This window comes from Hippoglossus stenolepis, chromosome 16, assembly GCF_022539355.2.
Source record: "Hippoglossus stenolepis isolate QCI-W04-F060 chromosome 16, HSTE1.2, whole genome shotgun sequence".
NCBI classification, from domain to species: Eukaryota; Metazoa; Chordata; class Actinopteri; order Pleuronectiformes; family Pleuronectidae; genus Hippoglossus; species Hippoglossus stenolepis.
This window is the reverse complement of record NC_061498.1, coordinates 15,136,857-15,164,114: the sequence shown is the minus strand read 5'-3', so window position 1 is coordinate 15,164,114 and position 27,258 is coordinate 15,136,857. Positions and strand designations below refer to the sequence as shown.

Genomic DNA, 27,258 nt, shown 5'->3' with positions numbered 1-27,258 from the left:
TTCTTTTTGAGGGGGGGGGGACTTTACCAATGCAGTGATCTCAAATCACATTTTTACACATCTGCCACGTTCACTGCACGTCCCACTGGACGTCCGTGTTCATGCGTTTGGATAGGGTGACACCTGCTGGCCAAAGGGCTGTACTGAATCCCTCCTATATACCTCTGGAAAGATTGCAAGTTCATTTTTTTCTCTACAATCCTTTAAACTGCTGTGAACATTTCTCCCAAATTCCAAATTCAACAGACACTGGAATGAAATGGCTGCCATACACGTGGGGATGCAGATTTAAGGCGAAGCTAGTGTGTGCTCTTACTTTTATGGCATTTTTATGGCACTGTTGGTATTTTCTCTCCTGCTACTGTAAGATTTTATAATATTTGTATATATCTGTGCAACATGAAGTAAAACAAAAACACCAAATCAAGCTTATGTACCGTTGAGGAACTGTGCTGTTCTCACAAAACAAAAGGTGGAACTTAAAATGAATAACTTCTCCATTAAGAAAAGCAGGGAAGGAGACTGACATAGCATTTCTTTTTATAAAGTTTATAAACAAGTTGGAGTCCAGCCACTGTTTATTCCAACAAAGATATAAAATGAAAATGAAAATCATTCAATATCAAGCCATGGTTCGCTGTAATCCACCAATACTGTTGCAAAAATTTAATCTTTTTGCAAAAACTGCAAAAAAAAACAACCATAAGCTGAATGCAAAAATTTAACTGGGTTTGAAATGTGAATGTGTTGTTGTAAGAAATCGGTTCAATGCAAATATCCCCCCCAAGTCTGTATTCATGCTTTCATCATAGCCCCGCTTCAACAATGCTGTCTCTCTCATGTCCTTCTCCTTCCACTTCTGTGTAGCCTGGTTGCTGCTTCTGAAACTTCAGTGAAGGCCAGAAGTTCTTGCGTCGCTTTAAAAGAAGAAAAAAAAAGAGTGAGAGAGCACAGAACAAAACATGTTTGATGAGGAAAGTCTGTTTGTCAGCAATAGCTTGTCTCTAGTTGTAAGTGTGGGGCATTTACCTGGATGAGGTAAAGAGGTGATGCAACCGCAGGATGGCAGTTGATGTAGAGAGCAACAAGTATCAGAGCCAAGAGCAACACGAGAGCAGCTGCTAGACCTGCTATCACTCCTGTGTTTGGAAACGCATCGCTCCAGGTTGAAGAATCTGGCTTCACATCTGTATCAAGGATGAGGACGCTGGATTAAAAACACTGTTTCTTAACTGTAAAGCGAAATACAACTGTGAACTCACCATTGCTTGTCTTTAATATATGATGTTTGGTTTTATCTGTAAGAAGAAACAAATGATTTATTTCACGAATATAATGTTATATGGTGAAAAACGGTGTAACTGTGCAATAGAAATTATGAGAGAGCTTTATAGTATGGGGGAAATGAGCTATCAGATGGACTTGTAAATGCTTCTCTTTGTTATGTTTTCACGTCTAATTTGTGGGGGGGGGGTTTACCTCTGCCAAGGGGGTTATGTTTTTACCCCTGTCCATTTGTTTGTTGGTTAGCGTGATTCTTTGTTAGGAAGATTATGAACAATATACAGGACAGATTAACATGAAACAAATCAAGTGCTTGATCCAGGAATTTAATTCAATATTTTCACTGATTTCCCTTGTAAGACTTAATGATTCTTCATGAAAAAACACGCACCTTTAGGGGACTGATATCTACGTGTGTACTATTTGGTGAAGCTGAATTTAATTCAAGGGGACTGTTGGATTTAGGCGGAGGCAGGCGCTCTGAGTACCATTCCCGTTTGTTTGTTGGTTTGTATGTTTGTTTGTCTGTCAGCATAGATTACGCAATTATGGGATGGATTATCAGAAAACTTGGTGGAAGGATGCAGTATGCGTGAGGAAAAAAACTAAATGTTGGTGCGGATCCAGATAAGGGGGCAGACTTTTTTCACTTTCTTTAATATTGTGAGATACGAGATTTTCAAACATTTTTGTTGATTTCTCCGAGAATAATTCATGGACTTGGGCCTTGGTGGAGGAATGTGCTCTCTGAGTGCCATTCTTGTTGATATACAAACCTTAATATAGTGGACTTGTATATGCCCCTCAATGGACACTTATAGATACAGTGTAATGGGTCAATAAAAGTTAAAGTTGTAAATACTGCACAATATATTTCACTGATGCAGAGAATTAGCTCATCCTCACCATCACTTTTACAGTCTTTTTGTAGCGGAGTCAAAGATGTCACATCCTCGACCTCTGGTGTGATAGAGGAGCTGTCACCTCTGCTGTAATCTTCGCAGGTTGCATCTTTGCTCTGCCCACACAGATTATAATATACATTTATATATTTGAGTCTCAAAAATGGCAAAAACAAGCAAGTATTCATTCATGATGTCCAGCAGTACCTCTTCCGAACAGGCGTAGTCCAACCATTCCTGTCTATGTCTATCCATGCCATCTGAACACCTGAAACAACACGGGATGAAAAATAATCATAAATCATTGATCCTGTGCGATATTAACAATGCAGCCGTCAGTTTGCCTCACTCACCTCTGGAGCACATGACACCAACTGCAACCTGAGGTCTGGTTGGATGAGAGGCAGCGCTCACAGCTGTCATGCTGCAGGCAGGCTGAGCGGACGGAAGAACAAGTTGATGTTGGATCCCTGAAACTAATCTTTTCTGATATTTTGCCAATGATTTATACAGACAGGAATCACTCACTGGGCAGCGCAGTGAACTCAACAGCAGAGTGGTTTGTGATCTTTGTCCTGTCTATCTCAACCCTGTGGTACTCGTAAATGGTCCGCCGCTGGGCCTCTGTGTCAGAGATGTCTCAGAGTTACTAAAGATGTTCACAAAAGCCTCGGATACTGGAATGACTGTATCTAAAAGAACATGTATGAACATTATTTCTGACCTGGTGATTGAGAAGAGTTTGACGAGACCATGAAGGCATCAGACAGGCCGACCTTCACCGGATGCTCAGCTGAACCAATCATATCTAATGACTGTGGTATCTAGTAAACAGAAATAAAAAGAGAACCCACTTATGCATCAGGAAGAGAACGATGTAAAAAAAAGTTTTTAAATTTTGAATCAGCACAAGGTCAATGTGAGCCTCTTACGTTTCTGTAGCTGAACGAGATGGTTCCTGTTTTGTGAAGCGCAACCTGAAAGGTGAAGGCCCCCTCTGACTCTCTGCCGGAGAGTCTCACCCGCTCCCACTGGACCACAAACACCTCACCTGGAGAGAGCGCAGGTCAAACAGGAGTCAAACCAAGTAGAAGACAGATGTTGAAACACCTGGTCATGTCTTACCGTTATCCAGGTATTGCACAGTGGATTCTTTGGAGTGGCTGGGGTCAAAGTTAGCCATTAGAGGTGCGATGTACTGTGTTGTGGTCAGCATACGGTGAGTAATGTCCCCCGTGAAGATGAACCCTGAAAACGTCCAGATGGGAAAATGGGTGAGGCTCGAGTACGACCCGTTACATTGCACAAACACTTTTCCCCTCTGAACATCTGAGCTGGAAAGGTCACTCGAAACATCTGCTAGAAAAGCAAACTGTACCTCCTGTTGCTATGGTAACCTGCCTCAGGTAATGTCCGTAAAAGGGAAAGTCAAATGACAGGGCAACCCTCTGCAAAAAAAGAGATGGAGGGAATGAGATATTTGAATGTACATTTTGTATGCAACTTTCAAACAAACTGAATCCACAATTTACAAACTGCAGGCTCTGATGTTGAGGTTATGATGTTGTTATCCTGTCGTGGTAAACATCACAATCAGCTCTTAAAGGCGAAGGAGGAGAAACAGCCAGTTCCCATTGGACTGGGACGGAATAAATAAGCTGCAAAATGCTGACTTATCTGGACAAAGCTGTAAATTTCTCTCACTCAAAGGTCATTTTAATACATTTTAGAACACCACTCTTGCCCACTAAGTAATTTCATCACATATATATATATTCAGACATTAAAGTTACAAGTTAAAACCCATAAGAATTGTATTAAATCAACTCCTACTTTGATTCTTTTAGCAGTAACTATTAAGTGTATTTATATTTCTACCTCCACTAAGGAGATTGTCTTTTTTAGTTTTTTGATGGTTGGTTTGTTTTTAGGCAAGAATACACAAAATCCACTGGACAGTGAAAAATTGGTGAAGGATGTGGTATGGGTCATGAAAGAACCCATTCAATTTTAAATAATAACATTGTGACATTGTGAGATGGGATGTTTTTCCAAATTTTCCTTGATTTCTCGGAGAACAGTGTTTAGGGGACTGATATCTACGAGTGTGTGCAATGTGGTGCAGATCCAAGTAAAAATCCAGATCTAGTGAATTTAAATGTGGCTTCATGAGGGGGCTGTTGGGTCTTGGCAGAGATATGCGCTCGACTGAGTGCCATTCTATTTTTTTGATTGGATTCAAATTGCCTGCCTGCACATGAGGGGTTGAAGTATATAGAAGACGAAGAAGTATATAATCATATCACATTCACTGTTAACACACAGCCTTGCCAGAGGAGATTAAATATTGTTATTATTCACTGTAAACCATTGTTGTCTTCAAATCCCCCAGGGCTGAAAGTATTGCTAGATTTGAACCAGGGACATCCCGGATCTACCACTGAAATATAACCCCTGTACCTGCATTTTTCCCAGTCTGATGTAACTATTTTGCAAAGATCTGCGTAGACACAACTTGGCCTCAACTTCACAAAAGCCATATTATCAGTCTCAAGATCAACAGGGAAATGGAACAAGTAATGCTGCTGGAGCCACTGATGAACATGATCGGCCTTGAGTTCAGCCTTTTTGTTTTTCTTTCTAATTTTGTCCGTTTATAGTCGTGTTTATGAGAACCACTGCTCAGACGGCTGCTTCTCGTGGATTGGATGTTGCTACAAAGTGGAGAATCCTGGGTTCTGTTCAGCGGTGTTCATGCACTATTTATGTTCTGTACTAAAGGGAGCTGAATGTATTGCACAGGTGGCAGGTGTTGGAAAACAGAATGGGTCGTGAGCAGGCAGGTGCTGGCAGCCCCTGGCCCGCCTGCAGCTCTTGGCGTGCTCGAACGCCTCCCAGTCTCTTAGCTCCCCCTGTTTTACTTTACTCTTCAGGTTGATTTCCATCTTCCTCACACAGAATGTTAGGGAAACATTCAAATGCACTGTACTTCTTTTACAAATGCAAAATCAGCATCTGTCTATGTGCATGCCATTACTGTATGACTGAATTTCACCAAGGACACAGAAAAGAGAACGAGTTTCATTCTGATGCATTTGAACACAGAAATTTGTGCTTAGTTTCATTAATTTCTTTAGTTAGATCTGAGAGAAAGTTGGATTTGGCAGCAAACATGGTGCACGAATCACATATATTTAAACATTTTACTGTACAAAAGAGATTATCCAGGATTTCCAATCATATTAAAGTAACTATTACCTGTTTAATTATGCAGGGGGCACCCAGATTTGAACTGGAGACCTCTTGATCTGCAGTCAAATGCTCTACCACTGAGCTATACCCCCTCTTATCATTTCCCATAAATGGTCTGATATACGACCATATGAATACAAATGTCAATATAATTATCAAGTTAAACAACAGAATGAATTTATATCTTTGTTTATATTTCAGTTTGAATTATCTCCTTCATTTTATTTACAAACATTTTGAAAGAATTTATTGTCCTTAACACTGAACAAAAGATACGTTTTGACTACAAAATGACTGCATGTACTATGTCTTGAGTACTTAATATGTTGCATACTAATATGTTCTGTTTTTGCGTACTTATATGTTCTGTCTACTTATATGTTTACACCGGGGATCAGAGAGAAACGGCATTTTAATCCTGTCTATGTCCTGTACATATGGCAGAATTGACAATAAAGTTGACTTTGACTCTGAAAATGTACATATGTATTTAAAAACATGATATTGTGATAAAAACCACACACAATATACCTCACTGTTTGCACTAGGTTGCACTAAGCTGAACCACTTAGCTCAAAAGTGGCTTTAAAAACAGTCGTCACACAAGCCGAGCAGCTTCCAGGCTGCACGTTTCAATCAGCTGGGGGCACCTGGAGTTGAACCAGGGAACCTCTTGATCCACAGTGACAGCTCGCTGCCTGGCCTCATACATTACCATACAGAGGATAAACATGTATAAAAGAACCCTTTGAAAAACAATTTAATCAGAGGTCCTGGATTGTCTCCTATGAGTTTTAAAACATGGTAACTGTGTACTTGCACTTTAACACTGTCTCAAAGATCCTTGGAAAGATAGATTTTGCTATCAAAACAGTACATTTGCACGCTGGCCTGTGTGAGCTGCTTAGTTTGGCTTCCGTCAAATATTTGATCAGATTGATGAATAGAGAGTTCATCCAACATTCTTTTCCAGTACAGTGGATCACTTCAAAGACTACAAGTAGAGACATTTTACACATAGCAGGGGCTTCACATACCCAGACGTCTTGATCGATAGTGAAAATGCTCCACCACTTACAAATGACCATATGCATAAAACATAAATATGTCTTACGAAGTCAATTGCCAAGTGGATACATTTGTTTGTTTAAGAAGGACAGGGACAAATTCTTAATAGCAAACAGGATTGTGGAGGAGATGACCCCTTACACATGAAGCAAAGCAGGGGGCACCCAGATTTGAACTGGGGACCTCTTGATCTGCAGTCAAATGCTCTACCGCTGAGCTATACCCCCTACATAAATCATCTGATGCATTGTTATCAATCACCTTGTTAATAATTTTGAGTAAATATAGATAAGGAGACAACAAAGAAAGAAATGTATTGTTTAACCTGTAAATCAGGTTGAATCCTCTCCTGTTTTGTTGATTTTTCTTTTACAAATGCAGTGTAATTATCTTCCTGAGTAAGTCAAGTGCTTTCATACTGATGCGTCTGAATACAGAATTTCTTGCATAGATATATTCAAATCTGTTAAGAGATTTGATGCTGAATTCAGCTTGAACAATTACTTTTTGTTTACTGGAGCAGGGGACACCCTGAGTTAAACTAGAGATCTCTCAATCTGCAGTCAAATGCTCTATCGCTGAGCTACACCCGCTAGGAATCACACATCGTTTAAAATGTTTAATATGAAATATATAGAAAAACAACAAAAGAGTAAGTGTTTTTTTAAACCCCTAAATAAGGTTGAATCCTTTCCTGGTTTGTTCTTCACATAAAATATGTGGGCACAAAATGGCAATCATGAAATTTCTCCAGTTTTGTGCATCTCTCACATTGGACATTGGAAACATTATTAACCCAGCATGTTTACATATTTGTGTGTGTGAGCTAAGAGGATTCCCACCTTGACTTTATGAAAACATGAACACAGCTATGTGTAAATAAGCCACTTGGTTTCAACGCCCTGCCTCCCTCATGACTTTAGAAAGTGAATATATAAGGATTACAATTCAAAACATTTAAAAATGATGCTTCACTGGTGTGGTGCATGCTGCATGCACAAGAGGGAGACAGCCTGATTTGAACTGAGGGTCTCTTCATATTCAGACAAGTACCCTGCCACTAAGATTTACACCATTTAAGTCCTGCCTCCCACTGTTTATTCACAGCATAAAATTGTTAAAAATACATTTCGAAACCTGTGAAATCACTTGTTACCTCAGTGTCAGATTGAATCATCTCCTCCCTCTCTCAGCAGCATCTGTAATCAGCAGCTGTCTTGTCACTTACAGTTCCTGCTGTGTTGCAAGGACGTACATACATGTTGCTAAGAGAGCAGTGTGTGTGAGAAGTGTCGTGTCTGTTAAAGACGTTTGGAAAACTTACAGTTACTTTATGTTTCAGATTGATTTCCATCCTGCCGTGTCCTCACACACAATGTTACTTTAAAAAAAAAAAACGTTCAAATGGTAAATGGTCTTTATTTATATAGCGCTTTTCTAGTCTTGATGACCACTCATTCACCCATATTCCAAAAGTTCATCTATGGGCAGCACTTTTTTCTATGAGGGGCCATAGAGGGGTTCAGCATCTTGCCTAAGGACACTTCGGCATGCAGATGAGGAAGACTGGGATTGAACCACCAATCTTCTGGTTGGAGGACGGCTGCTCTACTCCTCAGCCACAGCCGCCCAAAACGTGGTACAAATACAGTTTAATTATCTCTCTGGTTGCGTGTAGATACTTTAAAACTAAATTTCAAGTATTTTCATACTGATGCGACCGTCCACAGAAATGTTTGTCTGTCTGTCTGTCGTTGGATTTGCCTATGGATGAATGAAATGAAGCAGGGGGTACCCAGATTTGAACTGGGGACCTCTTGATCTGCAGTCAAATGCTCTACCGCTGAGCTATACCCCCTATGAAAACAATGCAATGCAAGGTTAGTATGTTTGTAAACATACTAACACATCTGAACACGGAAATCTATGCTTATTCTCATTAAAATCTGATATGCTACCATCATGTTTAATGAATTACTAATATTAAACATTTTACTGTACAACAGAGATCAACCAAGACTTTCGATCATGTTTGAATAATTAGTATCTGCTTTTTAAAGTAGAGGGCAGCTCAGCTCACTCAGATTTGAACTTGGGATCCTCTTGATGTGCAGTGAAAAGCTCCAACACTGAGCTATACCCCTTCACATTATGGATAAAAAATAGTCTGGTATACAACCTTATGAGTTAATCCATTTATATGTTTAGTCAGGTTTCAGGCTGGATTATAATCATATCTGCCAGTCTTGCTCCTGAGAAAGAACTCAGACCACCTTAATATAATTCACCATGCATGATGTTTTCAGAGCCTCATGGATCACACAGATTTACATTGGTTTTAAAAGCCTGAGTAATGAGCAATGGCTCTTGTGTTTGGCCTGGAAAATTAGAAAATTAGAAAATCCTATTTTAGCTACTCAAGAAAGAGTGCATGTGTTTTCTTGTGCGTGAGAAACTTACCACAGCTTGTTTGTAAGAATTTGACAGAATCCCGTGGACTCTAACTTGGCCGTGCCGTACGTCACTCATGTCTACCCATAGTTCCTGTGTGCGCTGGTCCTCGGGGCCAAAGCTACGCCATGTGTAATATTTGCCAGAATCCTCCTTCCAGACAGAAAAACACAGGAGGATCAGAGGCTGCGATGGTGTGACCGCATTCAGAGAGTGTGTCATACAGTCATTAAGAGTTCACAATGAGCACAGTTTCATCTTTTGCTGTCATATGTGTCTCCAAGTGAGTGGAAAAAAGTAATGTTTACTTTCCAAAAGAGGGCAGTGTTTGACTCCAACTAAAACAAATAGAACTTGTCAAGAGCCAAAAACATAATAAACGCCACAAACCATTACAGTCAATGGAAACACTGTGGTGCAACCAGGGTGCAACACTCACCACTACGCGTGTCATGTTGTCTGGCAGAGTGTCAATGGATAGTCCTCCACCCAAGACTGCCCTGCTTATCATGGACTGGCCTGAGGATGACCTCTGAACTCTGTGAGGATGAACTTCACCTCCAGTTGACGCTTCATGATGCTGTGAGGTCACACTGTACCAATCATCTGTCAGAAAAATCATGAGCATCGGGTTAGCATGCTGTTCTGCTCATTATGTAATATGATGATATACGCAGTTGTATTTTATCTCCTGAAACTCAAAATCCACTGATTCTCTCACTTATTTAAAAACCACACACTGTTGGGAAACATTTCAGACGCCAAATACTTTCTCACTCATGAGACTGATGTTTACGGCTGCGGCTCAGAGCTGGGTTTTGTCAGCCTAACGAGGAATTACATTTTGCTTTTGAAATCGTCGGCCGCGGCCTTGTCAGTCTAAACCATTGTTGAATGAAGTCAGAAACTATACAAGAAACATTTAGTGGTGCTCAGGAGGAGCTGTCAGATCCTAAAAACAATGTAAACCATATTTGGTGAGAAACCGGGACGTGTTGGCTCTTTTCTCAAACCACATATCCAAAGCATAGAACAGAGCCTATGATTCAAAGCCACACTGACGCTGGGGGTTCCTTTTCTAGAAGATAGGAGTTTACGATTTTCTGTGGAGTGTTGAAAAAGGCATGTCTGCTGGCACGTTTATACCGAGTCTTTGGGCATGGGCCACCTGGGTGGTCGCCTGCACAAGCAGCCAGAGGGGCCCCAAAGAGGAGAAAGAGGAGAAATATTTTGTAACAGCTCCAGATCTACTTTTAACAGTCGGTCACTGATGATTCCAGAAGTCTGTAATAATAGCAAAAATCAATTACATATATTTAGTTTCCACAAAACAAGTGCTGCTTGACTCTTTTACAAACACATGAACAAGTTTGTTTTAAGTTTTGCTTTTCTGAGTTTACAGTTGTGCTGAAAATTTTCAGTCACGCTTCTCCTCTTTCCACGAGCCAGTTGATAAAAACAATTGTGTGCTCATAATGAGATTCAAGAATTCATAGAGACAGACAATCATATAATATGCGCATTGGCAAGAAAAAGACATGAATAAACCTAATCCTAAAAATTATTCAAATCAAACTGAACAGCAGACAGGGGTTAAATAATGAATTTCCATATGATCTATCTATCAAATCTTAAAGTATTAAAACAATTACAAATACTCATTATGCAGGATTGTCCTTTTCAAAATAAGTATTATATCATTTATAAATTAAATGTATTTAAATTTTGAATTTAATTGTTTAATAAAATGTTTCATTGTTATTTGTTGGCAATGTTTCTGTCTATCTATCTATCTAAATATATATATGTGTGTGTATCTATCTATCTATGTATCTATTTGCATGTTTCTATCTATCTATCTATCTATCTATCGGTCGTGGGTTTGTTTTTGTATTACGGTAATTAGTTGGTGGTTTTAGGTAGATTACGGGAACGCGTGGTGACGTCACATGCTGCCTATATAAACCCTGGCGCAGCGGCTTCCGGGTGCGGGGTGTCTGTTCTAACCCTAAATCAGCGCGGCCTCCTGTACCTGACGTTCGCTGTTTTCTCTTCTCTGGCTTTCAGGGAACTACAGGAGGTTTGTTGTTACCCGGATTGACACGTCTACCAACCAGACGCTCTTTAAAAAAAAAAAAAGCCAAGATGGTCACTCCGCCTCGTTCAGTTTCCCGACAGAAGCACCGTGAACTTCCCGCCGTGGTCAGCCCGGCTGCCGCGAAGAGTTGGTCTCTGCTGCTCCGGTGTCTTCATGTCGGGAGTCTCCCCCAAACTGAGCAGAGCAAAGCTGAGCAGGGCGACTCTGCCACATCTGCAGTGGTGTGGCGAGGAAGCTCCGGCTCACACACATGCTGACATGTCCGCTAACTGTTGTCCGGCTCTCTCCTCACTTTGCGGCTAGCTGGATTTCCAGCCTATGCTAACGCCAGCTAGCTTCCAGCTCTGCCCACTTGAGTCCCCACTAATCGCCACACACCCAGTCCCTCCAGCTGCCGGAGTACTGGCACATGCAGTGGTGAAGGTGCAATATACAAGTGATCCGTATTTAATCTGAGATCGGCGCATGTAAACTGGCGCTTTCGTGAGCATTAACGCGAAAAACGTGCGTAAATTGATCGGTGCTAGTGTGTTAGCTGCCGCTGCTCACCTGACACCAGGCCCGACACCTGACTTCATGCTAACACCCTCAATCATACCACTACTCTATACACCTGGAAACTACTGATTGTTCCTGTCATTTTTTTAAAACCACCCTCTCAAATGAGAAAATTTGCTATGACAGTAAACCTAACATGATTTTTTTAAGTGCATATTCTATGATAGGTAACTCAACATTTTGGGTTTTTGATATAAAACCATATTTAACTTTGATCGATAAACACTAAGGAACTGAGCCCACACCTCCGCTAAGGCCCAACAGTTCCCTTAAATACAATCAAGCTGCACCAAAATGGATACCGGTTCCCTTTAAGTCAGATCTTTGTTTTTTTAAATTAAGATCCATGTATGAGAAATCAACGAAAATGTTGCTATGTTAAATAAAGTGAAAATAAAATCCTGATATGCATCCGAAACTAAATTTAATTCTTCCCTTACCTCATCCTTTCACCAGGATTCGTAGAAAATCCCTCAAATGCAGATGAAAACATGACCTCTTTGATGGAGGTAACAAGAAAGGCCATAACACTTGATTTTGATCGTGTCCCTCAAGATATAAAACCCCACCAGAATCAGTATTGTTCTGCCAAGTGGTTCAGATTTCTAATTCTAATTTGCAGTTTATCAAATTATGCTGACTCAAATTTTTTTGGAGTAAACATGGGACTTTCAGGGCCCCTGCACAGTTTATCTTGATCACATTTAAAAATACTTATTTTCAATTTTGAAACGGTTTCTCAGTGACATGGCTGAGATTACCAAATGTTGGCAGAACAGTGTTTTTATTCGTTTCTGATGGAGGATGGGTGTGTTCAGCACTTATTGCAAAGGATAAAACATGTCAGACTTGGTAAAGATGGGTGAGGATAAAGATATTTAAAGCCTGTGGGTGCACGCTCAATAAAATGTTTGTGATCAAGCCAAAATTTGAGGTTTGAGCAACTTTTTTAGTTTAACTTGAAGGCGTAGTTATGGCAGTAAATAGCAAACTCCCAATATAACATGAGGTGTCTTCAGTATTGGTCTTGAGCACCTGAACTCTGCTTTTTCAAGAAATACTTTCAAGATCAGCCATTTTATACATGTTTCAAGTCTAATTAAAGACAGCAGACAACTCTTCCCCTACTGTGCTTTTACTGCAGATGCTCATCGTAAAACAGTGAGCGGTTAAGGCAGGGGGCCTCAGCTGCAGTTCGGAGCATTGGTCTTTAATAAAAATCTGGATAAACAACCAGAAAACAAATTTCTGAATGTTAAATTTGATATATTAAATTTGGCCAAATTTTCATGAACCACTAAACAACATCCTCTGGGCACCAGCACCCAGCGCAGCTCCTCCTACACCAGAGAAAAGTTAGTTGACGTTGGTTTGCAGCCAGCATTTCTGTCCTGAGTGTAGGGAGGGAAACACAGGCCTGATGGTCCCTTAGCTTTGTCGTCATGCCAAACCCCCGGAGTTCAGACTGTGTGGGACATTGGTTGGCGAGGCCTGGTTTAACCATCACTCTGCGTTCACGCCATAAACACTGATGTCTCGTGCGTCATATAACAAGGCGCTGAAGTGACAACCCTAATGACTTGACCTCATTTGGAGCTCAGTCTATTTGTTCGCGAGTTCCCCCGTGCCCTTTGATTTAATTAGGTAGTGCGTCAATGCATTCATTTATTAAACACTCAATGTGTGATTGTAGAGAACCGGATCCACCCTGTTATGGCATCTATGAGGTAAGAGGAGAAACATTGTGTGCAGTGCTGCAGATAAACATATTCTCTGGTTTATAGAAGCTGAGATGGGTGTAGACGTCAAATGTGGATTTACGGCTTATGATATCTACTCAGGTCATCGCTTCCTCTGCCAGTAGTATTGAAATAACTGGCAGATGAACAAAAGCAGTGATATTGTATAAACTGACAAAAGGTTTACTCATCCCATCCCATATGAATGATTCACTGGATCACACCTCGTCCAAACTTGGCCCCTACTGCTGAGCATCTTATAACAATTCATACGAAACAGTCCAATGAAAAAAAGAAAACTCACCTTTAAACTTACATATGACTATTGATAAAGCAGTGTACACTTTATTGTACTGGTTTTCATGGTAATGACTGAACCATATACTGTAAATATAGATGGAAGACATGACTGCTCCTCAAAAGTGAAGCCAAAGAGCCTCAATCGCCACCTGGTGGCTGGCTGCAGTAAAGGTAATGAATCCTCCATGTTAGTCGATGAACCAAACTAAAAAGTCAAAGTACACGTTAAATACATTTTTCTCAAAGATGGTTTCTATCATTTTTAGGTAGTTCTCATCAGACTGATGTCTGTTCAAATGTTCATTTCTCTGGTAAGTTTGGTTTTGATTAGTTATTTGATGCAGTAAAAACATGAATGACAGCTGAGACTGACTCATGATTGGTCGCTCGTGTGTATCGGTACAAACGGGTCCTCACTACAACGGCTCCATCCCCCCCCCCCGATGATTACTGTGCAGACTCTGCCTCTGAACGCACAAGATGGCAGCGTTCTTCTCTGGCATATTTTGGCTTCATTTCTGGATAGTGGGAGAAAGTGGAGACACGTATAATTTAACAGTCTCTGGTCTGAACTTTCATTGGTTTTCAAAGTAGAAATACTGTATCCATAGTCTTAAACAATGCTGGTATCCTTATTGTAAAAGGTGAACATTTTTAAACTTGTTAATTCAGTGGTGAAACAAGAAACATAATTGAGTTGTGTAAAAATACTTACACATTCATGTAAAAGTAAACATCCTGCATTAAAAATCCTACAAATAAAGTGCTCATTTTGTCTTTTGTTGCAATGCACATTAATTCAATAATACAAATTGTTTTTATGTCTCTGCTCTCACAGGGTGCTACATAAACAAATACTTACTGAAATATCCACCCCAAAAAGCCAAAGGGAGAACATTACAGCAGAATACCAAAGTGATGAATCAATATCTTCTTTTCGGACAAAGAACAGGGGCGGTGCCGTGGTTGGAAGATAATGCCTAAAAATGTTTAATGGACCCTCTCACTCTTAGTTAATTGTGGACACGGATGAGGTTTGAGCTGAATTCAATTTACATTTGAAACAACTTATTTAAGGGTGAAAAGTCAAGAAAAAACATAATGGGAACAGGACTGAGGCAAAGTATCCGGTTATATTAAACAGGAACTTTTTTTCCAAATAAAGGCAGTAGAGACGGCAGCTGTTTAGTTCGGAGAACTGACCTCTCTCCTCTCTTTACCAAACCACGACGTTTAGCCGTCTTTTTCTGTGAGTGGTCAGCTCAGAGCGGTATGAGAGGACACACCCTTCCTGAGCAGAGGCTGCAGCCGTTGGCACCGACGCCTCAACATCAGCCACAATAAACATGTATAGTTCATTTTAAAGAGCGTGTGTGAATTGCATTGCAGATTCCTCAGTATATCTCAACTCAATGCATTTCACCAAATTAAAGCATTTTGTGTTGAAGTATTTGTGAGAAAAAGGAATGTGCATATTTAACTTCCACTTTTGTTAAATACTAAGGAAGCAGAGGAGCCTGTATATCTCAACTGATCTGCTGATATAACAGCAAAACCTTAAATAAATAATACTTGGAATTTTTCAAATGACAAATACAATTAGGATCATTCACGAGACGCTGAACAAGTTACATTTCATGATTAAATATATAAAAACGAGACATTCCAATTTTGGTCCAAATGTTGTAAAGAAAACACGGGAGCACTGATTTTTTTGTTATAAAATCGTTTCTGCTTTTTTATTTTCTGATAAGAGAAATGAAGGAGTATTGACCAAAATCATTTCCCATACAAATCCTCCAAATTACAGCATAATTCAAAATAAATTGCTAAATTGTTGGCAAATAAAAGCGTTTAACCTTGCTGCTTTACTCCTAAAGCCAACTTGGACCTAACTTTTTATAAAATAAAGAGTCAATCTGGAATCCATGGACCACTGACTATGATTCAATCTTACACAACATTTTTCTTCCTCCTATGTTTTTCATTCGTGCAGCTCCGACATATCTGGAGCAGCTTCAGGCAATTTGTTAAGCAAACTTCTCAGCCGGACGAGAGACGAGAGGCCAAACACTGAGGTCATCGTCGGGCACACAATTGAATCTCAGCCCGTGGGGGCTCTGTGTTTTTACAGTCTGGTTAGCGTCAGAGGACTCCCTCAGGACCAAAGTTTCAAAACTGAACAATTTATAAAGTTGTGTGACGAGGCAGATAAGAGCAAATTGGGTGACGCATAGGAAGGTATGTTAGGTCAATATTTCCAGCTGACCTCTGATTTTACACATGTCAGATGAATTTGATGCTGTTTCATCTGCACGAGAAGTTTGTGAGTCAAATTCCTCAAAATATGAAAAGTATTAAAAAATAAAATAAAATACAGGATAAAGTCCTGTATTACATTCTGAAGCTCTCCACTTCCTAAAATATCTCTTTACATTTATAAAACACTATACATGGCAGCTGATGAAAACAATGCCTCTCTCCACATTCTAGCAGGGAGGCAAGAAGAAAAACAAAGTCCAGATCTAATTTTAAACTCTGAGACGGGCTGTTTTGCGGGTTGTTGTTCAGACTCAGGCACATGCTTGTGGATTCGGGTATTTTTATTGTACACTTTATTGTAAACTAGGTCATTCACTTTAGTGTGTAACATATAAAGAGCATGGCATGCCCATTTGCTGCCCCACAAAGATTCCTCCTCGGCTTCTGTGGTTAAGTTAAAATAGAAGCGAGAGCAGACACAGTATAAATGTAAAAATGAATGAAAAATAACTTCAACTATTCTTTTTAACTGCAGGACCAATGTGTTAGCTAATTAATAAAGTTTAGTTGCACAGGTTTCACAGCATTTAATAAAAAATTTAAGTAAAATATTAATTGGAGAGGCTGGAGTTGATGAAGTTAGTAAGATGTTAGTTAGTAAGATGAAGTGATGATGGAGGGAAAAACACCGCTCACCTGTTTGCTGTTGATCTGTAGCCGTCTCTGTTTGTGGGAGACAGAAGAGCAGCATCACTAAGCTGAACCACATCATGGGCAGCAACAGATTTTTAAAAAAGTTAAATTGAATAAAAGCGTTGTCTTCGCTCCTTTCTTCTTCCTCTTTTCCTCTTTGCAAAAACACTTTTGTCCAAATCCCACTTCCATCCGCCGCACTCTACCTCCCTTCCCAATGTCGCCCTCTCCACACACCACCCCATTTCTAAGTACGCCCTTTCTCTCCTCCTCGTTGCTGTCCGTCTGTTGCCATGGTGATTGCAGAGGCACAAGGATCCGCTGATGAGGCTTTGGAGCAGCTAGGAGAAAGTTGATCGTGTGCACTCTCTTGTTTTTTATTGGCTTTCTATCTTCTTTCTATCCACAGTGTCTTTCTCTGTTTGGGATTCCAGCACCAAATAAAGGTGTAAATGGGATCCTCCACTGGAGTCTGAGCAGCAGCAGAATGGCGCCTCCTTCTGTCCAAACAGCTGCAAAGACAGAAATAAATCTGCCGTCTGAGATTAGACATGAATATGTATGCTGCCAATGCCGGCCCTTAAATCGGTACTAATTATGATGTTGCATATTCCATGTCATGACTGTTTATAGCTCCTCAAAACACTGTGCATACTTCCCAACAACAACATATGTTTGCTGTCCCCGTGGAACAGAAGAGTCTCTCTGTTGCAAGTTTTTTCCTGCACGAAAAGGTAAATAAATAAAAGCTGTATTGTTTATGAGATGTAAAGCTGACTGAAAGAAAGATTTACAAGGACTGTGGCTCTTTGTCTGTGCCACAGCCTTATTCGTTTTTTATCTGCTTTTGGAGCAAACATGGGAATCCTTATGGCTGCTGGACTCACAGCTGGAAAGGCAATCAGTGCCCCATCCAATAACCCAGACCGTACACACGGCGCACAGTGCCACAGCAGCAGGCGCCTGTGACAGAGAGGTGCCGATGGAGGGGTGGGTGAAGTGTTTGAGTCCACAAAATACGTCTGGAGTTTCAGGGGTAAACAGCGTTGCAGCCAAATCCAATACAATTGAAGTAACTGGTGACCAAAGCTTCAGACGGGGAAAAAAAAAACAACAGAAAAAAACATCACATGCCTCCATACTGCTGGTGTGGTGTCATCCAAGTGTCCATAAGCCCCGACATTCAAATCATTATACTCTTTACCCCTGAAACAGCTTCTTACTGTACATAAAGTTAGGATCAAGCCATTATTATGCACAGCAACCACACAGGAAGACAAGTGTACGAAGAAAATATATATTTCTCCTCTTGGTGATATTAATTACAAGAAAGTGTCGCTTAATGTAGAGAATGTCCAGAAATTACTTTCAAATTACTTAATTAGTGACTTAACGGACTCTTCCTCCAGTATTACAACAAGCCCTCATATTATCATGTGATAAAAGCTACAAGATAAGTTTGTGAGTCAAATTCCTCGAAAAGAAATAAAACCAATACTTTGTATTTCATTCTGACTCTCCACTTCCTAAAATATCTATCTGCATTTATACAGAACTATGGCAGCTGAAGCATAATACAGCATTTTCACATCCCCATTTTCTGAAAATGAGGTTGTGTTTTACTTACTGTGCATACAGTTAGGATCACTTTCAATGAAGTGTACTGAAGAGGTGATTCCAGGTTAAAACCATTATTTTGTACATAGCAACCACAAAGGGTGACACAGTTACAAAGGGAAAACAATTTGTCCTCTTGAAGATATGAGTTACAAGGGCGTGTAGCTTGATATAAAGAGAATGACTCAAATTAACTTAATGAGTCTTTCTCCAGCATTACAAGCCCTCATATTATCATGATCATAGATGAAATGGTGATTATGAGTGGAAATCTTTCCCCTCCTTGCTTTAAAAATAGCTTAATGACGTGGTTTCCTGTTTTTACCTTAAAGATCTGGGGACCTTTAACCATGCATATTAGCAGGAAGTCCTGGAACTTAATGTATCACAAATACTTTATTGTACTGTTTGCTGCTTTTCACTGAATTGTACTGCATTGTCTGACCCGCCAGGAGTTTGGGCTCTCTGGCCTTCAACCTCACTCGATCATATTTCCAGTATTATCAGTAGTATCTTGTTTTTCTGACCCGTATATTTTGAAAATAGTTTGGATTGACATGCAAAGGTATATTTTTGTCTGTAACCTGGCAGTTCTTTTGTTTGTGGTTCCTATCTGTGTTTTACTTTGTCATGATGTTTCTCATTTTTGTGTTGTAAAAGTTAGAATATCATAAATAAAATGATTGATGATTTTGTGTGAAATCAGTGTATACTGTCCAGTATTGAAGTACAAGTCTGTATCTATTTAAACTAAGTATTTCATTATTATTTTACTTATTATTAAAGATTAAATTAAAATATGTACGTTAGTTAGAGCAATGATAGTATGAAATGTGTGTTTCCACAGATGCTGAATTGTAGGAAAGTTGCAATAAAACACTGCTGGAATATAAAGACTCTTCATTTGTCTAATTCAGTCTAACTGAAGCCTCATGTTTAGTTCAGCTGAGGACTAGACTGGAGGAGGAATATTTACAGTGAAAAGGAGATGAATTGTTTCGATGAAAATAGCACTGCTTGTGTCAGCATTATAGAGCTTTCATGACATTTCAATAACTTAAAATATAAAGTGGTTCTTAGATAATAATTCAGCATTTCTCATAGATCAGAACACAATTTTACAGAATGCATAATGTTTATTCAACATTAAAAGTCATGATTTCATAAAAGCTAATGCAATAACATGTAAGGTAATGCGAATTGTCGTTAAAACGGTTGCAATCATGTAGAATCTGTCTTCATACAAGTTAGAGGTTACATTTAACTTAAAGTCTCCCAATGTAGTTTTTGTAAGCAGTTTAATAACAAATATAATATAGACTAATTAGTAACACCAGTGTTCAGGTCGTATTTCATGTAAAGAATTAAAGTATTTTGCCAAGAGCTTATACACATCAGACTCAATACACAAGACAAAACACAAAACACTCCCGTCCTTTCTATCATATTTATTATACGCTGAACAACACAACTACCTCCGCCTGATGTTGCACAGCTCATGTCTGCACTTTATTCCATAAAGCCTATTGCTGCACCTATCCGCACCATTTATATATCTTACCTGTATATATTTCTTCCTTCCTCACACACCATTTCTCTCTGTAAATAGTCAGTTCTTATCTTTTAATCTCATCTTTATGTGAAGGGGAGTGGTAGAAAGCTTGTCACTGCATGTCGTACTGTGTATGGCTGGTGAATGTGACAAATACAATATGAATGGCAAAATATGAAAGTTCAGTCATATGAGGAATATTTGCCAGATTACTAAAATATAATCAAAACCACTGAGCAGCTCATGGTGCGGATATTAAGCTGATGTTCGTTTTAAAACCATTAAATAATCCAGGTTTTTTAATTTTAAATGTAATAAAAACACAAACAGGTTCGAAACAGGATGCTGCCTTTTTGTTTTCGTGAATTCTATATATTTATAAGCTGTAGGAAATCCCACTGATTGTGTCTATAAGGTTAACTTTGCATTAGGACAGTAACACTTCTGCTTTAGTTTATACTCTATTGCTCTAATAGACACATTACAGCGTTACAGTATCTACAGTAAACACTAGTGATGAAAACTCAATGGTTGACGTACAGAGGAACCTGCAGCCTCCTCTGCTCCACCGAGACATGGCTGAAGCCAGCGCCCCCCGGACCACCACATCCTGCCGGCAGACCCCTCTCGGTTCACCGCATGGACGGGACAATGGAGTCGGGAAATCACTGCCTATTCAAAGCTACAAGACACAGTCCCGTCCGCCATTTTCCTCATCCCAAAATACAAACAAGGGCTTAAACAGGAAGTTCCAGTTCAAAGGGAGCTCGCACGATGGAAAAAACACATGAGCACCTCTAGTGGAACTAATAGAGAACTGGCTTATTACTGTGATTTTGGAATTAAAATGGTATTTTATTGATTCATATATTTGTTCATTTTATATCATTTCATTTGTGCATTATATGTTATTATTTGTTAATACCTCTATGTTTGTATATGGAATATGTTCGGGAGCATCTCTGACGACATCAACATGTTTGCGGGAAGTGTTAGTGGAATTTTTGTGGAAACTAGTTGATACAATTCACAAAACCACAAACACAACGTCCCCAAACCAGAAGCCGTAGTTGGATAAAAACATCCGCCACGTTCTGAGATCCTGGATCATAACTAAACGATTTATTGCGTAGAGCCACCACAAGATAAACAGGAATATAGAGTGACCGACGGTGTAAATCAAGCTGTATTCTGCCAAAAGCTTTATACTCATCAGACCCACAATATACCACACACAGAAAAAGGTTGTGACGATAACATTTAAATATGACTATTGAAGCGCCACACGAATACAGGGGGTATAGCTCAGTGGTAGAGCATTTGACTGCAGATCAAGAGGTCTCCGGTTCAAATCCGGATGCCCCCTTTATTTTTGGCGTTTTCGCATTCTCGAATTCTACTTAGTTTACAGGAAGACAAACATATTTAGAGTCATATAAAATCACACTGACTGCAGGGATAAGGTTATTTTTGCTTAAGAAAAGTAACACATCTGCTTTAATTTATGCTCCTTTGTTCTAATAACAAACGTGGAGATAAATAAGAATATAAGTAACAGTATCTGTAGCATATACTCGTGTTAAAAACTATGTGATTTATTGTGTCGTGCTACCAAAGTACCAAAACCAGGTGCTGAGACTGTGACTGTTTACTCACTCATTTCTTCTCCGTACTTTTAAAGCAGGTATAACCTGCAAGGGCATGCTGCATAGCCAGAAACAAAGAACATTCCAGCTGACAGATATAGGACACACGCACTGCATGTATTGAAATAATAATATTTATTAAAAAAACTTTATACAATACAATATATACATTTATAATATGAATTCAATCATTAGCAGCTAGCTCATTCCCCGCCAATATAAAATATATAGTTGAAGAGCTTATTTTCAAAAATAAATTACTAAATATATTTCGGTTTAACAAAACAGTCCTGTTGTTCTCTGGTGTAAACATGAAGTCATTCATCTGGTGCAGACTCGTGTCCCAAAGCTGCACAGGAGCGACAGCACCTGCTTATAGTCTCCTCAGTTACAGTATCCTCCTCCAGGTTTAATGCTGTAGGCCACAAACTCACTTTGTGATTCAAAAGCTGTTTTATATGAGGAATCATCTCCAGATTACTAAAACATAATCACACCACAGGACGGCTCTTAAAACCGTATATTCACCATGTTCATTCATCCACCCTGAGGCTCAGCCAGACAAGGGGCGAGGCCCATCCTTGAGGGTAAGACATACTGTACTGTCGGTGTGGTGACACAGACTCAGTCACAGACAAATGTTCACAGGGCTCTGCCTAAACACTGTAAATTATCCTGACACTGTGGCCTGTGCGGCGTCTTTGAGGTTGGCTCACTATCAGGAAGTTTGATCCACTTTTTTTAGTTTGCTACGACCCTTGACCTCATCCAATCCAGACTGGCAGGTAGACTAGAAAGAGAGAAGAATAAACAGGTCATTCAAGCACACGTTGATGGTATTTTGCTGTTGGCTATGTGCGTTAACTGTCAGTGTTGAGTCACGCACTATGATAATAGTGGGGAGAAAGAGAGAGTGCTAGGTGTGTGGGACTCACCCCTCTCCTGTCAGGGCACAGCAGGCCTGGACATGCCAGGAGTGAGTTGTGATGGAGTCGAGTGTGAGGCACTGCGAGATCTCTTTCGCCGTCATCGAGCCTTTCATGTCCTGTTTGTTGGCCAGAATGAGGACGGCTGCTCTCTGTAGGTCCTGCGTAAAAACAAGAGTGGATGGATTAACAGTGCTGCTTCCTTTTATGCATATATGTTTTTTGAGCTCTGATATTTAGGCCCAGAAGAGGAAACCACCACAAACTGTCCCCACGTCACGTTCGAGAACAAAGAACAGCCTCAGCGGAATATTTAAACACATGTTGACGCGCTGACTCACACAGTCTACGCTGAAACTTCCTCATCGTTTGCTGTCATGGGTTAGCGAGCTATGTCTCAATCAGTCCCTGACAGTGGGAGTGTATCTCACATATCAAAACATAATTTGCAGGCGCGGCAGTTTCACTAATGCTCAAAAAGGTTTTTACGTCATGGCAGGTTTTACGTCAAGGCAGCATTCAAACTAAAAGAGGAATGTTCCTTTGTTTTATTGATATTTTATCTTCCAGTCTGATGTTATTTCTTCCTTGTGAAGCACGCTGTAACATTGTTAAGAAAAGTACTACATAAATAAAGTCATAATTATTCTTGTTAATTAATGAGTACTGATAAATAAAAAAAGACACTTAATTTGAACTCTCCTTATTTATTTATATTTTTACAATTATATAAATGTCAAAATATATAAGTGTATATAGGTTGATCACTGATTAAAAGCAGATTCTTAAGTTTTCGTCAATATAAAGTACTATAAAATCATTTAATTAGCATTTATAGTCATTTTATTTAATTAATTGCTTATAACCAAATGTAATATATTTGTAAGGAGATAAAAGTGGTTATTTATGTATTTATCAACAACCATAATGAATGGATGAACAGATAATACAGTGAATTACATTTGTAATAAAATACGCCTTCCCTGGAGTTGTTGACAGAAAAATACTGTACTAAACATGAATGAATACTTATAATAATATTGTTTAAAATATATAATATAATTTAATATAATATACAATATTATTATGTAATATAATGTAATATAATAGCTGCTTCAAGTTACATCATAACATAAGCATAAACATTTTCTCATAACAGTTATAAAGTTGTATTTTATATTATTACAACTTTGTTTTATTAAATTGTCATCCATTAGAAGATGTTTACTTTTGCTTCTAACTACACCATATTGTGTTATAAACCCTTTTTTGGCCAATATTAAATGTTGGGCTTGAATGAAAGCGTGACCAGAAACCTCTCAGCCATGACACCACACACACACACACACGCACACAATGCAATCTGGGTTTTGTACCTCATGTGCGAGCATTCGGTGAAGTTCCTCTTTGGTTAGAGTCAGACGTTCACGGTCGGTGCTGTCCACAACCAGGATGACAATCTGAAAAAAACATGACAAAAAAGAAAACCCATATTGATTATTATCAGTATTATTGCTACAATAATTTTGTATTATTACACAATTAAGAAATATGTCATATCTGAGGCCATTTTATCAGTGAAGGGAGCACAAGTCTGACATAGTTAATTATGTAACAGGCTTTATCAACACAAGCAGCAGGGGATGATAATAAAGAGCCAGAGTAGGTTAATGTGCAGCTCAGTCAGCACAAGCCTATAAACATTTAAAGTGCTTTCTCTTTCTGTCTTAACTCGAGACTATCACATGTCACAGCCTGTTCCAACTATCACTGATGTATATATTGAATTTTAAGTGATCAATGTTTTTCCAGCCAGTGGCTGTGAACACGATATCTCAAGAAACTTATTTGGTGCAAACGTTTATTTGGACTCAAAGATCAACTGATTAGATTTTGGTGGTCGAAGCCCAAAGGTCACAAAACAAAGCCCCTTTTTTGTGTGTTATTTTAAAAACGCCTCGAGAGAGCCCTTTCAAATTAGGCACAAATGTTCACTTAGATTTACGGATTAAATAATTAGATTGAGATAGCCAAAGGTCAAAGGTCAAGGCTGCAGTGGCCTCACAAATGTTTGTTTCTGACTCTTATGATCAATTTCTAACCTATGAAAAGTGTTTCAGTATCTGCACATACAGTAGATAGAAGAGCTTAGTACAGTTAGTGATCCATACCTCTGTGCTGCCGAAGTACGAGTACCAGCTGGCTCGAAGGCTGTCCTGTCCTCCAATGTCCCAAACCAAGAAGTGTGTCTTCCGCACGATGATCTCCTCAACATTGCTGCCGATGGTCGGGGACGTGTGGACGGCCTCCTTTGTCAGACTGGATGAGTTTGTGAGGGAAAAAGAGGAAACATTTTACATGAAACAGAAGAAATGGCAGCACGGACATGAAGTTACGTGAGATTATCCAAGATCACTTACAACTGGTAGAGGATGGTCGTCTTTCCTGCGTTGTCCAGACCCACTATGATGACTTTGTGCTCTGCAGGAAAGGATTACAAATATTTATTGTGTTCCCACTTGAACGCAGTCTAATCTGGAGCTGCATGATTGAGTTTGAAGGCAGCGTAAGATACACAGAGATAAGACAGGGACACGTGCAGGACCGCGGTGTCCTGAGCAGAGTAAAAATGGTGCTATTACATCACCACATAGCTGTAATACCTTTAAAATAATGGTGTCAAGTTGAAGAATTCTTGTACAATACTTCAATTGAATGAAGCTGAACTTCACAGTTTCATTGTAGGTCAGACAGAATCAAAACAAAAGCATTTAAACAAAGGGATAAAACATATATATGAAAAATATACACTGAAATGTCTTAGTTTTAAAGAGTGATAATACACTACAGTGGAAATAACTCAACATTCTTACTTTTACTCTAGTCAGCCAGAATAAAAATAAATGCATTAATATAAAGTTATAAAACACTTTAGAGGGGGGAAAAAAAACATTTAACAGTCTTAGTTTTATAGTAAGTTAGTTGAATAATTCAATAAGTGATAAACCACTATTTCACTAAGGTGATAAATATGAACTTAATAATCACAGTTTCACTCTAAGTCTGATTTAAATAAAGTGACAAAATACTTGTATTGTACGACAGTCAGAATAAAAAGACGTTGTAAGGAAATAAATGGATATTTCTATTTATTTTGTGTTTATTCTAATCATAACCAACACATGTTGTCTCATTCATGATATTCACACTCTGCTCAGGAACAAAATAAACGTTTCTTAAAAATGAGCCTCAGTCTGAAGTCTTACCTTTGTCACCAAACACAGCCAACATCTTTGTGAGCAGGAATCCCATGTCCAACACTTGTTTGTGATGAGGAGAGTAAATAAATATTGTTATATATTATTAATACTAATGAAGTGGAGGCAGACTTCAGTGTGTGATCTAAGCTGACTGTCAGGACAACTCTCTTTTGCTCCACATAAAAACACCAGTTTCTGTGGGAGGAGCTTCAGCAAAGTTTCTTCTTCAGACTCACACTCACACGGACAAAGTGCACAGTAGTGCTGCGTTCAGGTGCTATGGGGAATATCTGAACTGAAGCAGATAAGGAACCCAGCAGTAAACACTGGTCAATGTGGGTGTTTCCCAGTTCTGTAAAATAAGTATTACTGCTACAGTAAAAGTAAAGTAAAAGTAAAGTTTCCTAAAATGTCCACTGGAAAGCACCCCCTCCCTTCTCCCTCCCTCCTTCACTCCATACATGGACAGAGAGGTGAGGCAGTTTTCCTTCCTCCTTCTGTAACAAGAGGAAACGAATTATTATGATCTAACAGAAAGCAAAAGTGGTTATTGGAAGGATTCCCCTAGAGTTTCCACTGAAAAGTCCAGATCTGTCCAGGGCTCTCCACTTTCAAGCACTCTGTTCTAACAGCAACGACAACAACGGCAATAATAACATAGAAATTTGAGTTCCAACGCATTATGGATTTGTTATGCACTTAACGACCCTACAGCAGGCCTATATAAACTAATTTCAATTAACTTCAGCATGTATGATGATAGTACGCCAGCATGGGAGGAGAAATAGAGGAAGGAGGAGGAGGAAAAGGAGAAAGAAGAGGATGAGAACATCTGTAAATAAGGTATCTTTAATTATGGACTGAATTGAGACATTTCAGCTCCAACCCACAAAGAGTTTGAAACAACAGCTCTCTAAACCTACCAGGCTCTTCACCACCACTGCTGTATAGACTGTCGAATAACTCTGACATCGGTGTCACGTTTGAGCGTCAGCTGGAAACCACCATCTCGACCGTGACACTTCCTCCGCTGCAGATGATCAGCGAGAGAAGACACTGAGAAATAAAAACCACATCCTGGAAGCAGCTGCTCTGCAACTTCAGCCTTTTGCTGATTGTGTGTTTTTACAGGAGCATTTTAGAGTTTATCATCCATGTCAATGCAAAGCAGGGAACAATAAAGTTACAAAGGTCCTTCTTCATTTATTTCTTTATGAGAGGTAGATCTGTATTTCACTGGAAGCCAACTGTCTGGTCTTTGTTTAGGTTTTGCAGGTTCACACTCATCATAGCACCTTAACTGGATAATCATTTCTACAGGCAGTGGGGCGTTAGGTGTTAGACTGAACATTGTTACACAACAGTCTTTTGTTGTATCTTTCTCAAAATAATGAAGTGAAGGAAACTCAGGAAGAAGAGAGAAAAACTCACTTCTGATGTCCATAAAAGTCAACAATGCTAACAACTAGAAATGATTCACTCTGAAAACGAATCAGTTCATCCTTGATTTCAGGTGACAACTGGTCCAAATTTGAAGAAATTCGCTAAAGGCAGGCTTGAGATATCGTGTTCAAGAGGCCAAAAACATGATTTCTGAGATCACTGTGACCTTTGACCTTCAACCACAATTAATCAGTCTATCTGTGAATC

The 27,258-nt window shown here is 39.3% G+C and overlaps 2 protein-coding genes and 4 non-coding genes across 6 annotated transcripts; 1 reads left to right on the top strand and 5 right to left on the bottom strand.

The window, feature by feature from the left end:
* Positions 1-533: 533 nt before the first annotated feature.
* Positions 534-16,867, bottom strand: LOC118122942 (plexin domain-containing protein 1). Its single transcript, XM_035179922.2, has 14 exons — positions 16,611-16,867; positions 9,397-9,563; positions 8,967-9,110; positions 3,565-3,634; positions 3,312-3,434; positions 3,119-3,237; positions 2,911-3,010; positions 2,715-2,810; positions 2,540-2,621; positions 2,394-2,454; positions 2,191-2,302; positions 1,263-1,298; positions 1,030-1,187; positions 534-917 (listed from the first exon to the last, which is right to left on the bottom strand). The coding sequence occupies exons 1-14, from the start codon at positions 16,684-16,686 to the stop codon at positions 807-809; spliced, it is 1,455 nt and encodes a 484-aa protein (XP_035035813.2). The 5' UTR covers positions 16,687-16,867; the 3' UTR covers positions 534-806.
* trnac-gca lies at positions 5,459-5,530 on the bottom strand. The gene has a single exon. It is a non-coding gene; the product is annotated as a tRNA-Cys (tRNA).
* On the bottom strand, positions 6,662-6,733 carry trnac-gca. The gene has a single exon. It is a non-coding gene; the product is annotated as a tRNA-Cys (tRNA).
* Positions 8,293-8,364, bottom strand: trnac-gca. Its single transcript has one exon. It is a non-coding gene; the product is annotated as a tRNA-Cys (tRNA).
* A 4,203-nt stretch (positions 16,868-21,070) lies between the features above and the next one.
* Positions 21,071-21,142, top strand: trnac-gca. The gene has a single exon. It is a non-coding gene; the product is annotated as a tRNA-Cys (tRNA).
* A 400-nt stretch (positions 21,143-21,542) lies between these two features.
* Positions 21,543-25,935, bottom strand: arl5c (ADP-ribosylation factor-like 5C). Its single transcript, XM_035179941.2, has 6 exons — positions 25,615-25,935; positions 24,769-24,829; positions 24,520-24,667; positions 23,725-23,808; positions 22,358-22,509; positions 21,543-22,212 (listed from the first exon to the last, which is right to left on the bottom strand). The coding sequence occupies exons 1-6, from the start codon at positions 25,658-25,660 to the stop codon at positions 22,164-22,166; spliced, it is 540 nt and encodes a 179-aa protein (XP_035035832.1). The 5' UTR covers positions 25,661-25,935; the 3' UTR covers positions 21,543-22,163.
* Positions 25,936-27,258: the final 1,323 nt, after the last annotated feature.

Bases quoted from the DNA above. Each gene is read 5' to 3' on its own strand.
- LOC118122942 (XM_035179922.2), bottom strand. From the start codon at position 16,686: ATGATGTGGTTCAGCTTAGTGATGCTGCTCTTCTGTCTCCCACAAACA. The intron at 2,622-2,714 runs GTGAGTGATTCC...CCGTCCGCTCAG, and splicing joins TGAGTTCACTGCGCTGCCCA to CCTGCCTGCAGCATGACAGC. The intron at 1,188-1,262 runs GTGAGTTCACAG...TCCTTGATACAG, and splicing joins TATATTAAAGACAAGCAATG to ATGTGAAGCCAGATTCTTCA.
- arl5c (XM_035179941.2), bottom strand. From the start codon at position 25,660: ATGGGATTCCTGCTCACAAAGATGTTGGCTGTGTTTGGTGACAAAG. The intron at 24,668-24,768 runs GTAAGTGATCTT...AAACTCATCCAG, and splicing joins ACGACCATCCTCTACCAGTT to TCTGACAAAGGAGGCCGTCC. The intron at 22,510-23,724 runs GTACAAAACCCA...GTTTTTACGCAG, and splicing joins ACCGAATGCTCGCACATGAG to GACCTACAGAGAGCAGCCGT.